General features: G+C 50.9%; 1 protein-coding gene across 2 annotated transcripts in view; it reads left to right on the top strand.

Annotated features, from left to right (window-relative positions):
* The first annotated feature begins 2,914 nt into the window (after nucleotides 1-2,914).
* LOC122373346 (protein couch potato-like) overlaps nucleotides 2,915-18,750 on the top strand; it is a 37,271-nt gene continuing 21,435 nt past the window's right edge. The window contains exon 1 of one of the 2 annotated variants that reach the window (XM_043351312.1): nucleotides 2,915-3,087. In XM_043351312.1, coding sequence (XP_043207247.1) covers nucleotides 3,022-3,087 — 66 coding nt within the window. In that variant the 5' untranslated portion in view covers nucleotides 2,915-3,021. The remainder of the gene's footprint in view (nucleotides 3,088-18,750) is intronic. The other variant, XM_043351311.1, reaches the window with a different exon arrangement.

The raw sequence follows: 18,750 nt of genomic DNA, 5'->3' as shown, positions 1-18,750 counted from the left end.
GCTGCTACAGTCGCCATCCTTGCAAAAGCTCCGTAAGACGTTGTAGGCCATGAACACACTAGCCAAAACGGCAAATTTTCAAACGCCGCTAAAATCTTCATTTTTAAAGATATCAAAAAAAGGTTAACGTGATTCTACTTTGTCTATCAAATGGCTATCTCGGGTTTTTTGAAAATTTTGGATTTTGGCCCAACTTTGTTCTTTTAAAAAACTGACTTTATGGAAAAACAATTATAAATTCCAAAATTTTTAGTTTGTCGAAAAATCGGAACATACCTATGTCAGAGAAGTGGTCTATGTGCACCTACATACCAGTTTTTACATAGAAGAATCGGTTCAAAAATGTTGGAGTTATTCAAAAGTTTATGACGTCACGACACACATTTTTTTTTTGAAAAATGAAATTTTTGGAAGTTCTAGACCTTGTACGAAAACAAAAATGGCACCATTCGATTCGCCGTGAAAAACTGCATCAGATAGACACCCTTTTAGGTCTAAATTAACAACCAACTTCAAATTTGACCTCACTTGACCTGACCTTGACCTGACCTCGACCTGAAATTCATCCAGATGTGGTCCATATCACTTATTGAGTGTGCCTATTGAATTTTATGAATAAAATGAGACATAAAACATGTGTCGCACATGCCCTTTTCTATATTTCATAATTCATTTCCATGGTGACCTGACCTGACCTTAACCTTGACCTTAGCATGATATTGTATGCAACGAGCATTGTCTTGGTAGCCTTAGAACACGTTTTGGGCAATCAATCTCAGTCCATTCTTCGGCAACTACGGTGCAAGGCCGATACTGTAGAAACTTGTATTTTGTACCCTTGACCTGACCTTGACCTGACCTCTGACCTACTTAAGCAAAAAAAAATCGGCTCTTAAGATCTGCCTTGTTGAGAGCTTTCGATTGCCGTTTCCCCGTCTTTCACGACCATCGGTTCGGAAGTTAGACAGGGGGTGGGCAGAATCTGCCCCCCCCCCCTCCAGCAGGGCGCGTATGGCTGATTAGCCCAGCGGGGCAGGGCGCGGGTTAAAGCATTCTAAATAGCGTGCAATAGGCTAATATTTACTATTGAACCTGAAAATTGCAACCATGACCCCATCTAAGTGACCTTAGGTCATCTTCGAAATGACAGAAAGTTATTAACGATGAATGAAGTCAATGCAACATTATAGTGTACCATTTAGCATTAGGTGTCTGAAATGTCAAGCTTTCATCATCAGGACTCTTGAAAAATCAACCCATGGCTGATTTTGAACCCATGGCTGAAAGAAGACAAAATTCCGTCCACCAATGCGCTAGGTGAATTAAAAGAAAATGAAAGCATATCTTTTACCTCCAAAATACGCTAATCATTCAATTGTATTCAACATTTCTTTTTGTTTTTGGTTCATAGCGTAACCGTGTAGTTAATTCGTTTTTCCATTAACCCGCGCCCTGGTGGGGTCTGTTTATAACGCGACCTGGTGGGGGGGGGGGGGCTATTTTTTGCCCCCCCTCGTATCTCCGAAACTACTGGACGGATGCGCAAAATTCAAACGGCGTTCGAAAGGCCTGTCAAATTTGTCGAAGGAAACCAAATTTCATTGACCTCGGGGTCACCGATGACGTCACAGGTCAGGTCAAAGATGAAATGTTTCACCGTTCACGGGGCTTCTAGGGAATGCGCTATAACACCGAGGAAAACGCATTTTGTCGAGAATCAGCGGTAGAGCGTCAGTTGCCTAGTAGATATGTTGCTATTAGAGGTCACTGGCAATACCAGGTCAGGTCACAGGTCAGGTCACCAAGGGTCACAGGTCAGGTCACATGAGCCCAACTTTACTAAGGTTGTGTGATACATGTTTTATGGCCAATTTTTCATTTCCAACTCAATGGTGTTGGTTATAAGACTATCAGGTACGGCTTAGGTCACTTTCTGGTGAAGTTCAGGTCAAGGTCAGGTCAAGGTCAGGCCAAAAAAGGTCAAATTTTAAAGTTGATAGTTTTGCATAAAATGGGTATTGATTCGATGCAGGTCGTCACGGGGAGTCTAATGGTGGTCTTTGTTTTGCGCTACGGGGTCTAGAATTGCTAAAAATTTAGTTTGAAAATTTGACGTCATCAATTTTGAACAGTTTTTTCGCTATAACTTCGCCAAAAAAAGAGGCATCAATCTCAAATTTGGTATGTGGATGCAAGGCGGTAAGGACTATCACATATATTCCGGTTTTTGCGAAATTCAAAAAACTTTTTGGATTTTTCGATTATTATATCCGAAAAATCTATTTTTTGATTTTTGGGGGTCAAAATCCAAAAATTTCAAAAATCCGAGATACCAGTTTTGTAGCCCTGTCCAATCTACAGCTTTTATGTCTTTATCATTTTTCTGTATCTGCAAAGCTATAGGCCTGACAGCTCTTCCCGCGAAACCCTTTTTTGGGTCGAAAACGGCAGAACATGACGTCATTCTGACGTCATTTCCGGCCAACCTATCATAGCCTTTGGAAAAATTTTTGGTCACAATGTGTAAAATTGATGTCCGGGAGGGTACTGGAAGTTTCGTGACGATCGGCGCAGCGGTTCTGGAGATATATCGAAAAGTCTGGAGGGGGGGGGGCAAAAAATAGCCCCCCCCCACCAGGTCGCGGGTTAAGTTGAAATTGATTTAATACTGCCCCAATATTTTCTGTCATCACATTCTTAGAAACAACTTTGAGACCTATCAATAGAAAATGCGAAGTTCCAGCACGCAGATCCAAAATAAAATACAACCTCGTCCTCCGTCCACTGACCTCCCGCGGCCCTGCCCCGTCACCCCTTCCCACCCCCCTCACTCCCGGCGGCGGTACAGCCGGATCCACACCAGCCCTCGCCGCTAGGTGTGCTGAGGTGGAGTGGCGGCGGCGGCGGCGGCGGCACACCGCGTCGCAGCGCCCGGCCACCCGCACCGCCCGCCCCCAGTGCTGCCGTGACAGTCGCCCGCGCCGCGCGTCCCGCAGGGTTTCCGCTGCCACACACCTCATCATGGACACAACAGTGTGTCTCAGCCAGAGCATGGACTCGGTCAACACTCAGAACGGCGAGGAGGAGGTGAGTACAGAGCTGTGTGAGAGCTTCTGTCGGTCTGTGTGACGGTGTTAGGTGATGTGTCAGCGTATAGGGATTTCCTGTGGGTGTTATCGGTCGTCTACACACGGCTTGGTGACCACCTGGGTCTCGCCAGGTAACCGAATCACAATGTCCCACCAGCGTGGGGTATGTATCTACCTGCCGGTTCTTTCCCAGGTTTACTTCCTGTTCATTGTTCATTATCCTCATACGTGCCAACCAGTCCAAACTTCCGCCACAACCTCTCCAGCTAACCTTCTAAACTCCACCTACGTTTCCAGCCCAGCAGGCTCGGTCTGAGCTCTCCCCTTCCTCCCCTTCCCCAGCCCACGGATACGGACTCAGCTGTTTGCCCGGTCTTTGGTTTCCTCCGGCGTGTCAGCTTTCGACCGCCAGCCACCCAACAATGCCAGTCGTGGGGGACGATCGCTGATCAACCTCCAATACCATGGCCACCGAAACCCGCATCCTGAGACGCGCCCCGGAGAGCGGCTCGCTGGTCGCGGCGCAACGCGAACGCTGCGGGGCGGTCGCTGGCGCTCGCGCGCTCCCGCGCTCGATTTCGCTCCAGTTGTGAGCTGTTTCCGGTGCTGGCCGACCGGTAAAAAGCTCCCAGCGCGCGGCGGACCTCCGAATTAGAGCCGTGCGGAGCGGCGCTGTATGCCGGGAAACTGGGTTATTACCACCGTGGTCACTGGGCTGTTCCGGAGTAGACAGCGGGAGGGTTCAGCTCGTAACACCTGCGTCTTTTGTGAAGCTGTGCTCCGTATATCACACGTCGCTCGCTTTCCGCAACGCATACGTCGGTTAGGTATACGCACTCACGGGAATGTTCTGCAAGCACGCACGAAAGTTGTTACGGAGCGCTAAAGGCGCCTGAGGCGCCATACCGCATGGCCGGCAGTTGTACGTTCATACTGGAAAATCATATGCTCTGCGACACATTGGCCAGTGCCGTTCAAAGCGGACAAAGGGACTCGTACAAACGGCGGAGAGTCACGTGGACCCGTTGACCCGTCGCCTCCACCCTGTCGACAGACATATGTGTGACTTCGTGGTCGTTCTGTGGGCACGTGAGAGTTTCGGGGCAGCTCTGCGAGTGGGGGTAGTTGGGTGGAGCGGGGAGCCCGGCCCGCTCGCCCGTTTTGCTCACTACAGCGATGGGAACGTTACACGATCCGTCGTGACGCAGAGTGTTGTGTAACGGCACCTCCGCTCGTGGCTGCCCGTGCTGGGAGTGATGAACATTGAACATATAGCTGATTGCTGAACTTGGACACCATGCTCTTGCATGAATATTTGTCTCTGGTTTTATCATGCATGACCAACATCAGGCTAAACAAAGGCATTTAGCATAAGCAGTGGCCCGAGTCATGTGTGCCAACTGTTATTATGCGCTTTGTTTGGTTCATGCGTGGACCATTAATGAACTGTAGAATGGCTGAAAGAGGAACAAAAGAGGATCCACCCTCCAGTGGGCGGGAAAAGGAGACAACGGCATATAGTTAATTGCAGTGGAAGAATGGATGACACAGTTTCATCGCTGTACTGTACTGGAAGATTTGATAGCGCACCATGCCTTAGTTGAAACTGCTTGAAAAGCAAATGCGACGCATGCCAGGAAGATCGCTTGCTTCTCACGAGTACGATCATAATGCATGCATTCTCAGGTGCTCCGCCGAGTCATCGCTCTCCATTGCTGAGTGATGCATAGATAGTCTGTGGGCGAAACTGCTCAGGTAAACGGGGAACCCCGGTCCGCTTACTCATGCCGCTGCTGGTTGAGGCTCTTCTCGAGTGCGTCATACCGTCCTTTCAAGGGAGAAGCTGGTCACCATTCACCGTCCGTATAAAAGCAAGTACCTATACGTCGCCCTGACTCTGTCCGTACGTCGTCCGTACGTTATCCGTCCGTTCCACATCTAAGTATGCACATATGTTCGTCTTCCAGTCTTCACTTTGTCGTATGGACTATCACCCATCTTCAATTCTCAACTAAATTCCTTCAGCCTCTTTCCCATACATCATCAATGCATCGACTCACACGCTATACACTTTCTAGTGGTCCCTTCAGAACCTCTTGGAGTCCCACTTCCAGCGCGCGGCCTGTCCAGTTTTCGGGACCCCGCTCGGCTCGCCGCCGCCGCCGCCGCCGCCGCCGCCGCCGCCGCCCGGTGCCGCTGCCGCCACCGGTGTAATGGCCGGAAGTTTGCCCGACCACTCAGCCTATGACGTCATCCATAGGCGAGGATCAGGAGGGGCTGCTCTACGTGCTATCGTACATTTTGGTCAAAATTGAAGGCGCTAAACGATCCGCCAGAGGGCGAAGAGGATACAAACTGCATGGGGAGTGGTATGGCGGTGTTTGTGGGCCGGAGAAGTGAAAACAAAGATTCGCTAGCTGCTCGCTTTGTGTGACACTCCTAGGTTTGTGACGTCAGCCGGTTTGCTCGTGTCAAATGGCGACAAGGCGAGTCGACGTCACCATGAGGCATGAGCCACGCCTGTGTTACAGAATCCGGTACGTCTTTATCGTAGCCCAGCGTACATATGCTTGCTTTACTTTACTGGTAGAGCTCGTCAAGCTATGGGTAGGTGATGAAGTTAGAGGTTTCGGAGAGTTAGGTGACATGACCATCAGCAGGATCATAAACGGCGTGCCGGCTGAGTGTGATGGGAATGGTCTGTAAGGGTAGGCGACCACGGTTGGTTGCGTGAGAAAAGTTCGGCCTATTCTTACGTGAGATGTCTGACTACATCAGTCGGGCATTTATTGGCCTTCAGAAAAGGTCGTTCCTGGTAAAATATGCCGGTTATTTCACTGTCTTCAGCGAGATGGCGTTAGCTATTTTGGACATAGGTCGTTATCGAGTGATACGGAATCTGTCCTCACTTCTAAGTCTCCCTTGAGTGTTTCCTGCTTCTCTCTGGTTTATCCACGAGCTAATGGGGCAAAAAATGATGATTGTTTTCAGTCTTTCATTAGAACCTTCAAATTTCACTCGTGTTAGTTAGTTATCTACTGCCTGCCTAGCTATATTTTTCGTCATTCAAAAGCCATCCACCTGTTCAAATATGTCATTTTTCGTATTTATATTTATTTGATAAAGAAAAACGTTATTTAACCCAAAATATTAAAAAGCAGCATGTACAGGCTTAAAAATGTCGGTTTTACGTTATGCTTGCATTGATTTACCCAACATGAAGACCACTATAACTCGGCCCTTACCGGATAGTTTCGTGGTCTTTATTGCCACTTCCTCAGCGAATTGCATGAGCGCCACATGAACGGCTACTAAAAGCCACAATTGGGAAGTACCTAGTATTTTGGTTTGACTGCCGTCAATTGATCATTTATGTCAAGTACAAATATCGTAGGAGCTATGCAACATCCAGTATTTGTTATAACTTGGTAATGCTGATGATTATCAAACACCACACATGTGACAAAACGTCGAAGAAAAGTGTATTATGTAACTCAACTGGAATTGCATAGGTGTATCACAGAGACCATCCATGCCCCATCCAGAGTGCTATTTTATTTAGAGCCAAAGTACATACTAGGCGGCAAATGCATACTAGTTCATGCAGCAAATAGCACATTTTCGTCATTACTAGGTGTCGACACAAGGACTTGTGTGCTGTTCTTCGTATTTGCAATTGGGTCGTGGGTTATGGAAGACGAATTATTTCTGGCTACCGTGGAAGCACTGCTGATAACAGACGCGCAGCCTTGAGGCATAAGTCGTGTTTAAATGCCAGGCAGGAGTGCGTTTTTTTAGGTATGCAACGCATAATTAACCCTCGCCGGACCTATTGGTTTTCTACATACGCGCCGGCCGAGGGGGGGGGGGCGGGTACGACCCCCCCTCGCCGTTTCGCCCCTGGTGGAGCTAGCGCGTCGCGGAAAAAACGAGCGTGTGCGCCGTTACGAGACGCAGAGATTGGTACCCGATTTTAAGGTCCTAGGTCAACCGGTGACCTCTGAGGTCAGGTCAAGTGCCCCAGGGTACGGTTCAGTTTTTGGTGAATAACTTCGCAAAAAACGGCCGCAGAGCGCCGATTTTGGCAGCATCGTGTTCGTCTCGCTCAGGCGCGTCGAATGATATACTTTTTGTCCGGGTCAGGTCAACTTGGGGTGTTGACCTCAGGTCAAGGTCAGGTCAGCACCCCCAGGTCACGAAGTTGGTCGAAAGAGGTCAAGTCGCATATCATTCGATTCGGCAGGTCTTCCAGAGTCCATTGGTGGCTTTCCCGACTCGCTAGCTCAATTTGATCAAGAGTTATTGACGAAAAACTAATATGACCTTGATGACGTCATAAATGACGTCACGCAAGGTCAACATTGCAAAAGTGACGCATCTAACCTTGCAAGGAGTGCATCAAATCACGATTCTGTGTGCTTGAGATAGTTGGAGATCGTTCCCGGCGCCAGAATAGCAGTTTTCATTTTTCCCCATTGACTTATTATGGTGAGGTCACGAAAATGACCTGACCTCATATGACCTTTAGGAAAAATCCGAGATATACAAGTTGTGGGACTCATAATGGATACTAGATCCTGAAAGTTTCATTTCCCTGTGACATCTCCTCTGGCAGTGAGGGCGTTGCGAAGTTGCGACATCTGAAGACCGTGCAGAGGTTCACTTATGACGTCATAGGTCAGTGACCTGACCTGACCCAAAAATGCGGTTGGTGTCAAAAGATCCGGCTTGGATCAAAGGTCAGGTATGCCAAGTTTCAGCTCTCTATCGCCAGCGTGTTCGGAGCTATCGCGAAAAAACCCTATGGGGGGGGGGGCGGCACCCGCCCCCCCCTCGGCCGGCGAGGGTTAAGGGAGCATCATCGTCAACAACGTAAGCAGCAATTTGTTGCTGTGTCCGTTTATTTAGACACTTGCTGCATCAGCTAACACTTTATGCAGTGCTGTAGTGTATCACATGCCGCTAGCGAAATTATATTTAAAAACAAAACGGTCAGAGTAGAGGTAGGGGAAGTGAAATGTGCAGTGTGAAACCTTCCCGAAGGACCCATGTAAGTCCTTTTTCCTAATCATATACTCGACATCTCTAGCTCTGACAGCTGTCTCCATAGTTTTGTCTTCACTACTATATATCTTGCACACATTTGTCGTCCCCATTCTTCCGCCACTCTCTTTGTCTTGGTGTCCTTCTCCGCACCTATCAGCCTTCGTCCCTTTCCCCATGTCTCCGTCTCCGTCTCCGTCTCCGTCTCCGTCTCGGCCTCGGTCTCCATCTCTCTCTCCGCCGCTGCCACTCCAAACATTTTCCTGGTATGGCTCCAATCAGTTGGTCGGCACCCGTGCGAGGAATAGGGGCCGGGCCGAGTCAACAGCCACTTTCCTCACATTCCTTCAGCCGCACGCTGCACGTGCTGTGTGCGCCGAGGCACGCTGAGGACCTCTCTGACAGCCGGCGCGCTGTGGGGAGCTCTCTTGCCTCGGCTTGTAACGTTTACGGGCCGAGTTCACCGATATGTCAGCGGGCTGTCACCCGGAATTGACCACCGCGCGGCCTGTCAGTGGGACTCGTGGTCTCTGTCAGCTCAGCTGTCACTGACAGTTCCTGCAGACTGGGATCTGGCCCGGGCGGGCCGGCAGTCGGCCTCTCCGCGCCGTGTGTGTAACCAGGCCGACGGGGAAAGTACTACTCGGCTCGGCGGAGGTGGGGCTAGCCGTGAGGTCTCGTTTTCCTGTCACCTTGAACCCATACCGCCGAGAGGATAGCGACGACCGGGCGGCGCCGCCCCTCGGAGCTGATATAAACCAACTCACCTGGTGCTCTGGTAGGAACTCGGTAAAAGAACAGTCTCAGCTGAGTGGAACCCACGCCTATTCCAGCGCTCCGCCTAGGGACAGTCGTGTTTTCAGCGGCGCCGAGCTTGGCTTCGCCGGGCGTTGCCGTCCGCACGGTCTCAGCTCTCGGCGCTGCAGTATCAGCACTCAGCAGTCAGCACCCACCGCGCTCCGACGGCCGATAGGGCACGTTTCCGCCTTCCCGGCCAGCAGGCAGGTGTCTCATAACGACTCGAGCGGCGGCCGGCGCGGTGCCGGTTCCGCCGGCTGGAGGTACTGTCTCGTCACGCCGACCGGCCGGCCGTGACGCTCGGCGCCGTGACGCCGTGACGACGGCCGGCTGCAGCTGCTCGTGGCTGGCCGGGGCGGCGCGGCGCGGTGACCTCCGCGCTGTCCGTGTCCGATGAGCTCCTCGGGCGCGCCTCGGTCGGTCCGGCGCGGCTTGACGAGCAGCGGCGCGCTGCGGCGAGGTTCGGCGCGGGCGTGTGCCACCGCGCCGCTCGGCTGCACCTGTTTCCGGCGCGGCAATGCGCCGGAAACGGCGCACTGCGGCGTGAGCGGCGCGCCGCAGTACCGGCGTGGGGACACCGATTACCGTGAGGCGCCCCTCTGGCCGCCGACTTCCGGTCACCTGGAGCGGGGCAGAGGCCGCCACGGCCGGCCAGCGGACCGGCGGACCGGTGCGCCGTGGACGGACGGACAGACGGACGGACGGACCGTACAGTCACTGACGGACGGACGGGCGGACGGACGGACGGACGGTGGATGGATGGACCGGCACACGTTATAGCGGTGGACGGGAGGACGCACTAAACGACAGGCTGGTTGACAGGCAGGCGAAAGGTGAAAGGCTGGTATTTGTTGGCTAGTTAACTTACCAACTGTTTCGGCTTGGCTGATTAGGTGGTTTGGTGGTTAGTTCTTTTTGGTGTCCGGTAGATATTCAGCTCCTCAGCTAGCTGATTGCCGCCAAGATCTGGCTACTCTCCTTAAAAGGCATGATACGGGTAGAAGTTCTTTTATAGAAGTGTAAAAAGCTTCAGGTATTTATTGTGCTCTAACTCTCCGAAAATGTTCTACGTTAAATTCAAACATCAGTGAGCTACTCACAAAAACCTTACTAAGGTAATTTGTTCCACCTCATTTCCTCCCATGCACGCTTTCATATCCTGCCTGCCCATTGCCTCCTCAAAACACTAATTACTCACGGAAAGAGAGCTAGTTTACCCAACCCGACCACGTCCAGCGGACGTCTCCATCCGTTTCCGAGCCGTTCAGCTGAGTCCAGACGCCGGGAAGTCAAACACCTGGCCTTTGGCCACCCTCTGTTGGCCTAAGCCCACGGACATTCACTGCTTGTTCGGCCTTGCTAATTGGCCGTGTCGTACACCGTGTGCGGGCCGTGTCGTACACCGTGTGCGGGTCGTACATTGTGTGCGGGTCGTGTCGTACACCTCTGGCGGGTCGTGTCACGCGTCACGCGGCTCTGCGTGTAACGGTCGTCACACGGTGTCGGCCTGTGACTGAAGGTGGGCGTCACCGTGGGCTGGCTGGCACTTTGCTGCCCGACTGAACAGACCCCGTTGTGTAAGTAGTCTGTGCTAGTTGTTGAAGCTCAGTTTCAATGTGTGCTTTGGTGAGGAGCTGTCGTATTGTGCATCGCACAATAGGGTATTTTCTGCTGGCGTTGACTGTCAATAGAACACACTGAGGATGGTCCAACATATCACTGGTTATATCGAGCGACAACACAGAACGGAAAACACTTTTTGTCTACTTGGCTACCGTGACCTGGGGTCAATCAGGCAGTAGGCACATATGGGTCCGTCTGGTACTTATTTTAGGTGACCTCCACCCCCCCCCCCCACATCACCAGATGACGGCCGAACTACAGGGCAGTGTGAACGTCCCCGCTTCCGGTCCCAACCACTGTGCCCCTAAGCGCCTCCCACAAAACCAACAGCGCCCCGCCGAGCTGGATTCGGACGATAAGGTCACGCCCTGTGTCGCAGCTCGCCGTTCCGAGGCCCTTTGTTTGCACACACGGTACACTGCGATCCGAGCGGGATTTGGCGAGCCACCGGCACGGTAGTCCTTAGTCACCTGGAAGGGCTCAGAATCGAGCAAAAACGGACGGTGCTTGGATGATGGGGTGGGAAGGGCGCGGGGTCAATGGGTGCGGGCGTGAGGGTCAATCCATCACCGGTTCGATGGGGTCTTTGTGGGTTAATTGTGGGTGTCATGGGACAGAAGGCTGTGGAAGGATAGACGCGTGCCACTTGTATTGTTTGACAGTGGGTAGGTGATAATGATTTTGATTTATTCACTACCGGATGCCTTGACTCACTTGTGATTGTTGAAAATTGAAAGGTAGATTGAAATGGGAAAGACGAGGCACTTCCAATGACCAAAGGGCAGCTGTGATGCTTTCGATAAAGACCGTACTAGCTACTCACTACTTTACTCAATCGTGATGAATTACTACTCAATCATGAATTAACTTGCGTTATATTTATAATTTGACTTTCTAAAAGGTAGTCTGAGAATCACGACCCTGGCCAGTGGCCATGTTCTCTCACAACACCTCTCTGCCTACATAAAGCAGCATGTGATTCATATTTTTTCCTCTACTCTCCCCCGGGAACCGTCTCCATCCCGGCTCATCTTTGCCTCGAGGCTTCTATCAATCTCCTTCGTTGTCCTTCCAAACATAATCTCCATACGGGCGGGCCGCGTCGTCCGGCCACCGTCTGTACGACTAAGGGCGATGGCGCCCGTAAGCTTATTATATCATCCTATTAGTTGGTCTATTGGTCCTCTGTTTATGAGATGCTCATTAGTTGTCGGCAGCGGGATTGGACGGGCCGGGTGGGTCTCGGGTCGATGATGGTATCCTGCCCTGTCAATAACGACGGATCGCGCCCAGATAGACGAGATGGGACACGGCAGAAGAGGACAGGACTTGAGTCCCAGACGGAACGGTAGAGAACGGGATGTAAGGAAAAACGAAATAGGATGGTGTGTGGTAATTTGGGAATACGGAGTGGGACGACACACAAAGGATTGGGTAGGGTGAAGTTAAACAGGACAGAACCAGGCAGTGGACAAGTTGAAGTGGTGTACGGTGGCAGGGGATGGTATACGGTGCTTACAGGATGGGACGAGACAGAACAGGACGGGACAAAATGGAACAGGCAGGAATGGAAAAACTATGCATAACGAACGTGTACTAATTGCGAGCTGCATAGAGCCCAGATAATGAGGGCTGTTTTCATTATTGTGAGTCCTTTTGTTCATCGCGGACAGTGGATGGTACCGTACACACCTCTATCAGAAGTGGCGTCGAGGTCTGGTCGCCACAAACAAAGCCTTCCTTTGATGAATCTCCCGCAAAGGTGTCAAGGGAAGAGATCTGGGGCCTCATTCATTTGTCGCCAGGTTTAGTGTCATTATGAGACTTTCTGTTACAAGGTTATAACAATGCCGTAAGCACTAAACAGCAATATACACCTTAAAAGCAGATGTTCGGTTCGTATACATACTGAGATATGAGACAGTTGATGTGCTCTGTTCCGGCATTGATGAGTCTCGTATTACACGTCTGTTTTTACCAAAGTGTGGCACATGTTATGGTGGTATGCTCTGATATTACATTTCTCTTGTAGAAATTTGAGTCAAATTTGGTGAAATAAAATAATGCTTGCTTATGTATTGCATTTTTACTTACGTGGAAGGATGCAACATGTCATATGTGCTATTCGTATCACCAGCAGGACCAAATTCAAATATTAGGATGGCGAGCTGGATCGTTTTTGAACAAGATATTCTAGAGATGTGTCGACTTCAGTGTATTTAATATTGAATTTGTTGCATAGCACTGTCATGAACTGCTCATATAAGAGAAGATCTTTAGTCGACAGCCATTTTAAGAAATGGAAGCACTATTGAAAACCTCTTTGTGGCATATTCCATTAGGCCGAATTTTATTTGGTTCCAATGAGGTGAATTAAACAGTCGTAACTATAATCAACTCGAACTTAACCAATCGTCGAACCGATCCTGTGGGTCCTTTCAGCAGTATACCGCCCATCAACTCCCTAGTAGTCATGAACAATACCGTGTCGGCCCTCCTCAATCGAGGCGATAACCAGCTGAGCAGGCAGGTGTATTGACGCTGCCCAGTCCCGGGCGTCTCCATTCGATTTGTACCGGCCATCATTTCCCATTAGCTGGCGATGAGTGGTGGCCAGTGATCAGTCGTGGCGGCGGCGCGTCCGGCCCCTGCCCACGGTCCCCGTATAGCTGGTGGTCCGTACCCACGCCGATGGGTGTTCCACGGCCCGTGGTCACTCGATCAATAGGCGTCACACTTACCCGGCGACTGCACAGTCAATAGCGCGCTCCAGCGGCACCGGCGGCCGCGTCCACGCAATTTTCCACCCCACCGCTGCTCCACACCGCCGCGCCGCGCCGCGCTGGTCCTTCGGGCCACCGCGTGAGGACGCGTCCCCAACGACCCCTTTTGTCCTGTCCTAGAGACGGCGAAAGCGTAGTAGTGATGAGGGCAATAGTGAAGACGATGGTGGTGGCGTTCGAAGTGCCGATGGTAGCATGTTGGTAGGGCTGGGAACCGTGTTGGCATGTTTGAACGGTGTCAAGCTGATTCTTATGAAAACAGCATATCATGTGCTTTTCTTACATAAGCGATGCCACACTGGCTTTGTCCGACCAAAGTAGAAAGCTCACCTGATTCACTATTTCCCTCTAAATTAACCCGGCAGTTGCTGGGGTATTTCGCCACCCACCGTTTGCTGGGGGGGGGGGGGGCGTTAAACGCCCCCAGCCGATAACTCGAGAACCAATAGGCGCAGCGAAACGCACGAGGCGGCAAACGAAAGAACGCGACGAGACGCTTCAGATGAGTACTTTAAAGTTGAATTTTGAGGTCACAGGTCGGGTCAAGGTCAGGTCAAACACCTGAAATCGGGCTTTCAGTAACATGGAGTTCAGGACTTCGCAATGGGCGCCTCTCGCCATAAACTCTGTCAAAACGGTGCACAATCCATCTTATAAGGCCTACAAGAGTGTCAGCTTCATATAGGGGTCATTCAAGCATAGGTCAGGGTCAAGGTCAGGTCAACCGGGTAGGCACATATCCCCGAAAATCAAAACTGATATTCGCAGTCTGTGACACATGTTTTATAGGTAATTTGGGGCGTAGAACACGATGGTGACATTCATTTTATCATATGTGTACGTGTTTGGCTCAAAAAGTTCAATTTAAGAAATTCATGTATCATGGTCGTGAAGAAGTCACGAAAAATTGCCAAGATTCAGTTCAAGATTTTGGAAAATGCGGAACGATAATCAATAATCGAAGATAGCCATTTGATTGATCATGGTATTGGCAGTCTAATGGCGTTTACGGCATGTCTGTATGTCTATTCTGTGATTTTATATGATTTTTTGAACATATGCCGTTTGTGGTCGAAAAGTCAGAAATCATGACGTCACTAAAACCTCGATATCTCAAAAATTTTCCGACCGATTTTTTTGAAACTTTGTCACAATAAACTTCAATCAATTGCCTACAGGTACCCAAAATTTGGCGCGCCTGCGGCGCGCCGTTTTTATGCTATGGCCCGGCGAAAAAAGTGGGGGCGTTTAACGCCCCCCCCCCCCAGCAACTCGCGGGTTAAAGCAATGCTGGTGGTATGCATCTGAGCATGCATAGATGCTGACAGCGTCATTGTTGAATATTGTATAAAGCAATACGCATTCACATTGCATCTTTCTCTGAGAGAAAGGCGGTGAGTTACCGCGCGATGAAGTAAACCGCTCCAACTCGGTAAATTCATCTGCGCTGGTATTGTGAAACGCAACTCGTCACTACAATGGCCGACACCGAAGCGTTTGAATGGCGCGCAACGCGCGTGACGAACGGAGAAAGCCTGTGGCCGGTGCTGGCCACGCCGGCTGCACACACACTCAGTGGAAAGCCACGCGACCGTCCGACGTCACAACATGCTCGGACATGGGTTAGGAGGTTGACGGACGTCCAAGCTTTACCTAGTCAACGAACGTCGGCGCTGGAGTCGATGAACATTCGCGCTAGTGCCGCTCGTCCCACGCGGTTTCAATGGTCCCCAAAAATAGCACGGAGCAAAGGTCAAATGCACATTGCTGGCGACCTGTGCAGGGTACACGCGTTTGTTCAGCATCACAGCTCGTGACTTGCCCGACTTTTGACCGGGAAATGGGCTGCTAGTTTGGTGTGGTATCTGTCCTTGGTGTGGTATGAATTCATTTTCCCAATGCCTTCTTCACTGGCTCCGTTCCCCTTCCTGTGTCCTATTTTCGGCACTACTCAAGCGGTACCGCCGTGGCGTTGGCTATCTTCTCACGACAATCAGCCAGGATACGCCCATGGCACACCGATGCAGCCACAAACAAAGCACGCAACGAGCGTCCTGCTCCTAACCATTCTTCCGCTCTCATCGCGGTAGTGAAAGGCGACCACAGCTTCCATGAGAAGACCGAGAACCTCCTCCCATCTGGGCGCACGCGCCGCACTCTGCCCGGCCTCTGCGGGAGGGTATAAACGGATCGAATTTGACCGCAGTAATGGCCGCCTAGCGTGGTGGGAATCGAGCCAGCCCCTCGTCTCATGGCTCGTCAGGAACACATGTTCATAACTCGCTGAGGTGGCTGTAGGAACGAGTGGCAGTGGAGCAAGTAATCCGACTCAGGCGTTTTTAGCTTATTCGGATTCATGGCGGGCTCATGAAGGACGTGTTTTCAGCTGGGCAACTTTCAAAGGTTGAAATACTTCACCCTTGTGAATCGATATTCGTATATTTTGCTTTGCGCGTTTCTATATTTTCGTATATTGTATGTCGTGTTTCATCTCACTGAGCTTGTGCGCTTGTTCCTCTTCCCATTTCTATCACCCGGGCCGGCTTCACCCATTGTCACAGAGCGGTGCCACCCGGTGTCGTGCACAGTGCACCGTGCACAGTGCACACCCACTGCACACCATTGTGCACACCGCTGTGCACAGATTGGCCGCCTGCGCTGTTCAACAGCCACGGGAGAGAGGGCGGGGCTACATTGTGTGCCACTGCGCTGCATGCCTCGGCGCCCCCTCCGTGCCAGGGTAATGGAGGGATGTTAGGTGTTGGTGGATTTGTGTGGTTCAGGGACAAAGTTGACGTGTTCGGGGACACCCACTCTGCGTGTCGATCTGCTGTGACTGTTCTGGCACTTGCAATGTGTGTGTAGGTGTGCGTATTGCGTGCAAAGGTCGTGATAGTTCGTGATGGTGATTGATCCATTGTACAAAATCATAGTTTCGTGTTTTGGATCGTGATCTATTCTTGCACTGACAATAACTCCATGCACGGATTTTCTGTTCTTTTGAACAGTTATGAAATAGAAAGAGAACGTGCGTAATGCGTTTACCCTGTATAAGAAGCTCGTGTGATCATTATTACGCCGCAATATAGGAATTCGAGCGTGCCTCGGTATAACTCACAGTCCCTCAGCGCTCGGCACGTATGCAGCTCAGTAGTTTCGATGGACAAAGTTTGAGCACGGCTCATTGTATCACGTATAGCGCTGGAAGGTAGGGATTGGCTGCTTTTGGGCCTGTTGTGTTTAGATACTGCCCTGAACGTGTTTAGAGCTAGGTGAAATGCTAAATCAGGTTTTCTCTGTTAACCGATTCAGTATTTGGTCCGCGGAACTGGCCAAAATCAAAGACAATTTATTCTTTGAGTTATGGATAAGTTTATAGCAAGCATGAAGTCAAGTGATTCGCCCTATCCAGAGAATATAATCTGAATGAAATTTCAAAACTCCTCTCACGAATAGATAGGTGAATGCTAGAGTCGCATTCATCACACAACGCTGCATTAGTATCGCCATTTCGACCATCATTTTAACCCGCCCAACATTATTCTGTCAACCAGCAGCACTATGTCATCCTCCCTCTCTCATATTCGTCGGATGGTCCGCCCTCGCTTTTCGTAAAAATACGAGAGCACCGCATGACCAGATGAATTTTGGCGAACACAATCACCGGATGTGTACGTTACGAGTCCAGGACTGAAATATTCTGGATAGGAACTGACAAAAGAGGGCGTACCCGGGGGGGGGGTGCAGGGGGGCTGCAGCCGCGCCCAACCAGTGAGAACACATAGTGTTCCCCGTCACGTGATGGTGGCATGGCGACTGTGGATGACATGACCTCGAGCTGAAGTCCGCTGTGGACGGGAAAACGGAAGGCATGGCGGATTGAAGAGTAGACGACCACATCGTGGGCCGGATTTCAGTAGTGGGGGCGTTATCCCTGCAAGGACTGCACCATGGGATGTAGCTAAATCACGACCGGGACCGCGTCACGTCACGCCGCCAGAGCTGTGAGCTGTGACCGCGAGCCGAGCCTCCACTGTGCGTGCTGCGGCGGCATGGCGTGTTGCGAGCGGCACAACAGACCCTCGGTCTGTCATTACCGGCTCGGGCGTGGGCTTACTGAGCCGTCGTGATAGAGGCCGGGGGAAGGGGCGCTGTGTACCAGCATCCGTGCCCGCCCCCGCCCGGTCCGCCCCGTGAGGGTCACGATAGTCTGTTGTTACTCTGCACTCAGACCTAGCAGCGTAGATGGCATAGGTACAGACTGATTCAGCATCAAATCTTATGCATAAATAGTTAGGCTGATCTTTTGCTCATCTCAGCTTGATAATCTGACTATTGAATAGCTCAGCAACATAAACTGCAGAGAAGTGTGTTGAAATCGCTGACTTTATGTTCATGAGAGCATTTCTCTCACATGACCGGGTCACCGTCACCTGACTCATCCCACTATCCTCTGGGGCGGGTCTCACAAAGCGCCCTTCCCGCGCCGTCCGTCCGCCCTCTCGGACATCCGGCCGTCACGGGCGTCGGTCACCAAAGCACAGGATGCGCGTGCCACGCCCGAGCATGTCACGGCAGCGTCACGGCGTCACGGACGGCGGCGCAGCGGCGCGGTGACGCCCGCACTGCGCCGGAAGTGTCGCGCCGCGTCAGAGGGCGTGACCTCTGCCGGTACGAGCTGCAACCTCACCGCTGCGCTGTGGCAGGGAGGCAGCGGCGGCGGCGGCGACGGCAGCGGCAGCGCTCTATGGAGGACCCGGCTTTGGAAATTTGTTATAAACTACCTATACGTATACTAAAATGCTTTTCAGGATATCAGGGAAAGCTCCATGCTTGGTGCTGAAAAGCAGGGTTTACTCGCATTTCTATCGATCGTATACATGCTTAGATGGCATGCATTTACGTTGCAACCGCACCTACCCCAATCCATAGATCTTACTTTTCTGAAGAAAAAAATGGTTGTACATTGCATTTTAAAGCTTAAAACCCGAGGAAATAAATAAGAAATACAACACGAGGGTCGAGGGAAGCGGCAATGGTGAAGTGCCTCGGCGAGCGGGATATACTCATTATGTTCAGGTTTTTACCATTTAGAATTAGAAAAGGCTTCTGAAAAAGGTGCTGAGCTGAAATTCGCACCTGTCATGCTGAACGTAATTAATACCCTCAGGTGTTCGTATCTTTCATTTTTGACAGCTTCCGGCCACTATCTCATCGAAACTTTTTATTTTCCTGGCTGTGAGCTACTTAGCTGTGAAGGTATACGACAAAGCTATGGAAGAAGAGGCATTTTACGTAACCGTTTTTTCAGCAATACACAGAACAAAGTCGTTTTGAAACAAACTGAATTTTTTAAAATCGGAGGCTATGACGACGAAATACATTATGGGTGTGCTTGAGCTTTGCGTAATTGC

The sequence above is a fragment of the Amphibalanus amphitrite genome, unplaced genomic scaffold, assembly GCF_019059575.1.
Source record: "Amphibalanus amphitrite isolate SeventyFive unplaced genomic scaffold, NRLGWU_Aamphi_draft 001481F_arrow, whole genome shotgun sequence".
NCBI classification, from domain to species: domain Eukaryota; kingdom Metazoa; phylum Arthropoda; class Thecostraca; order Balanomorpha; family Balanidae; genus Amphibalanus; species Amphibalanus amphitrite.
This window is presented reverse-complemented; position numbering and strand designations above follow the sequence as displayed.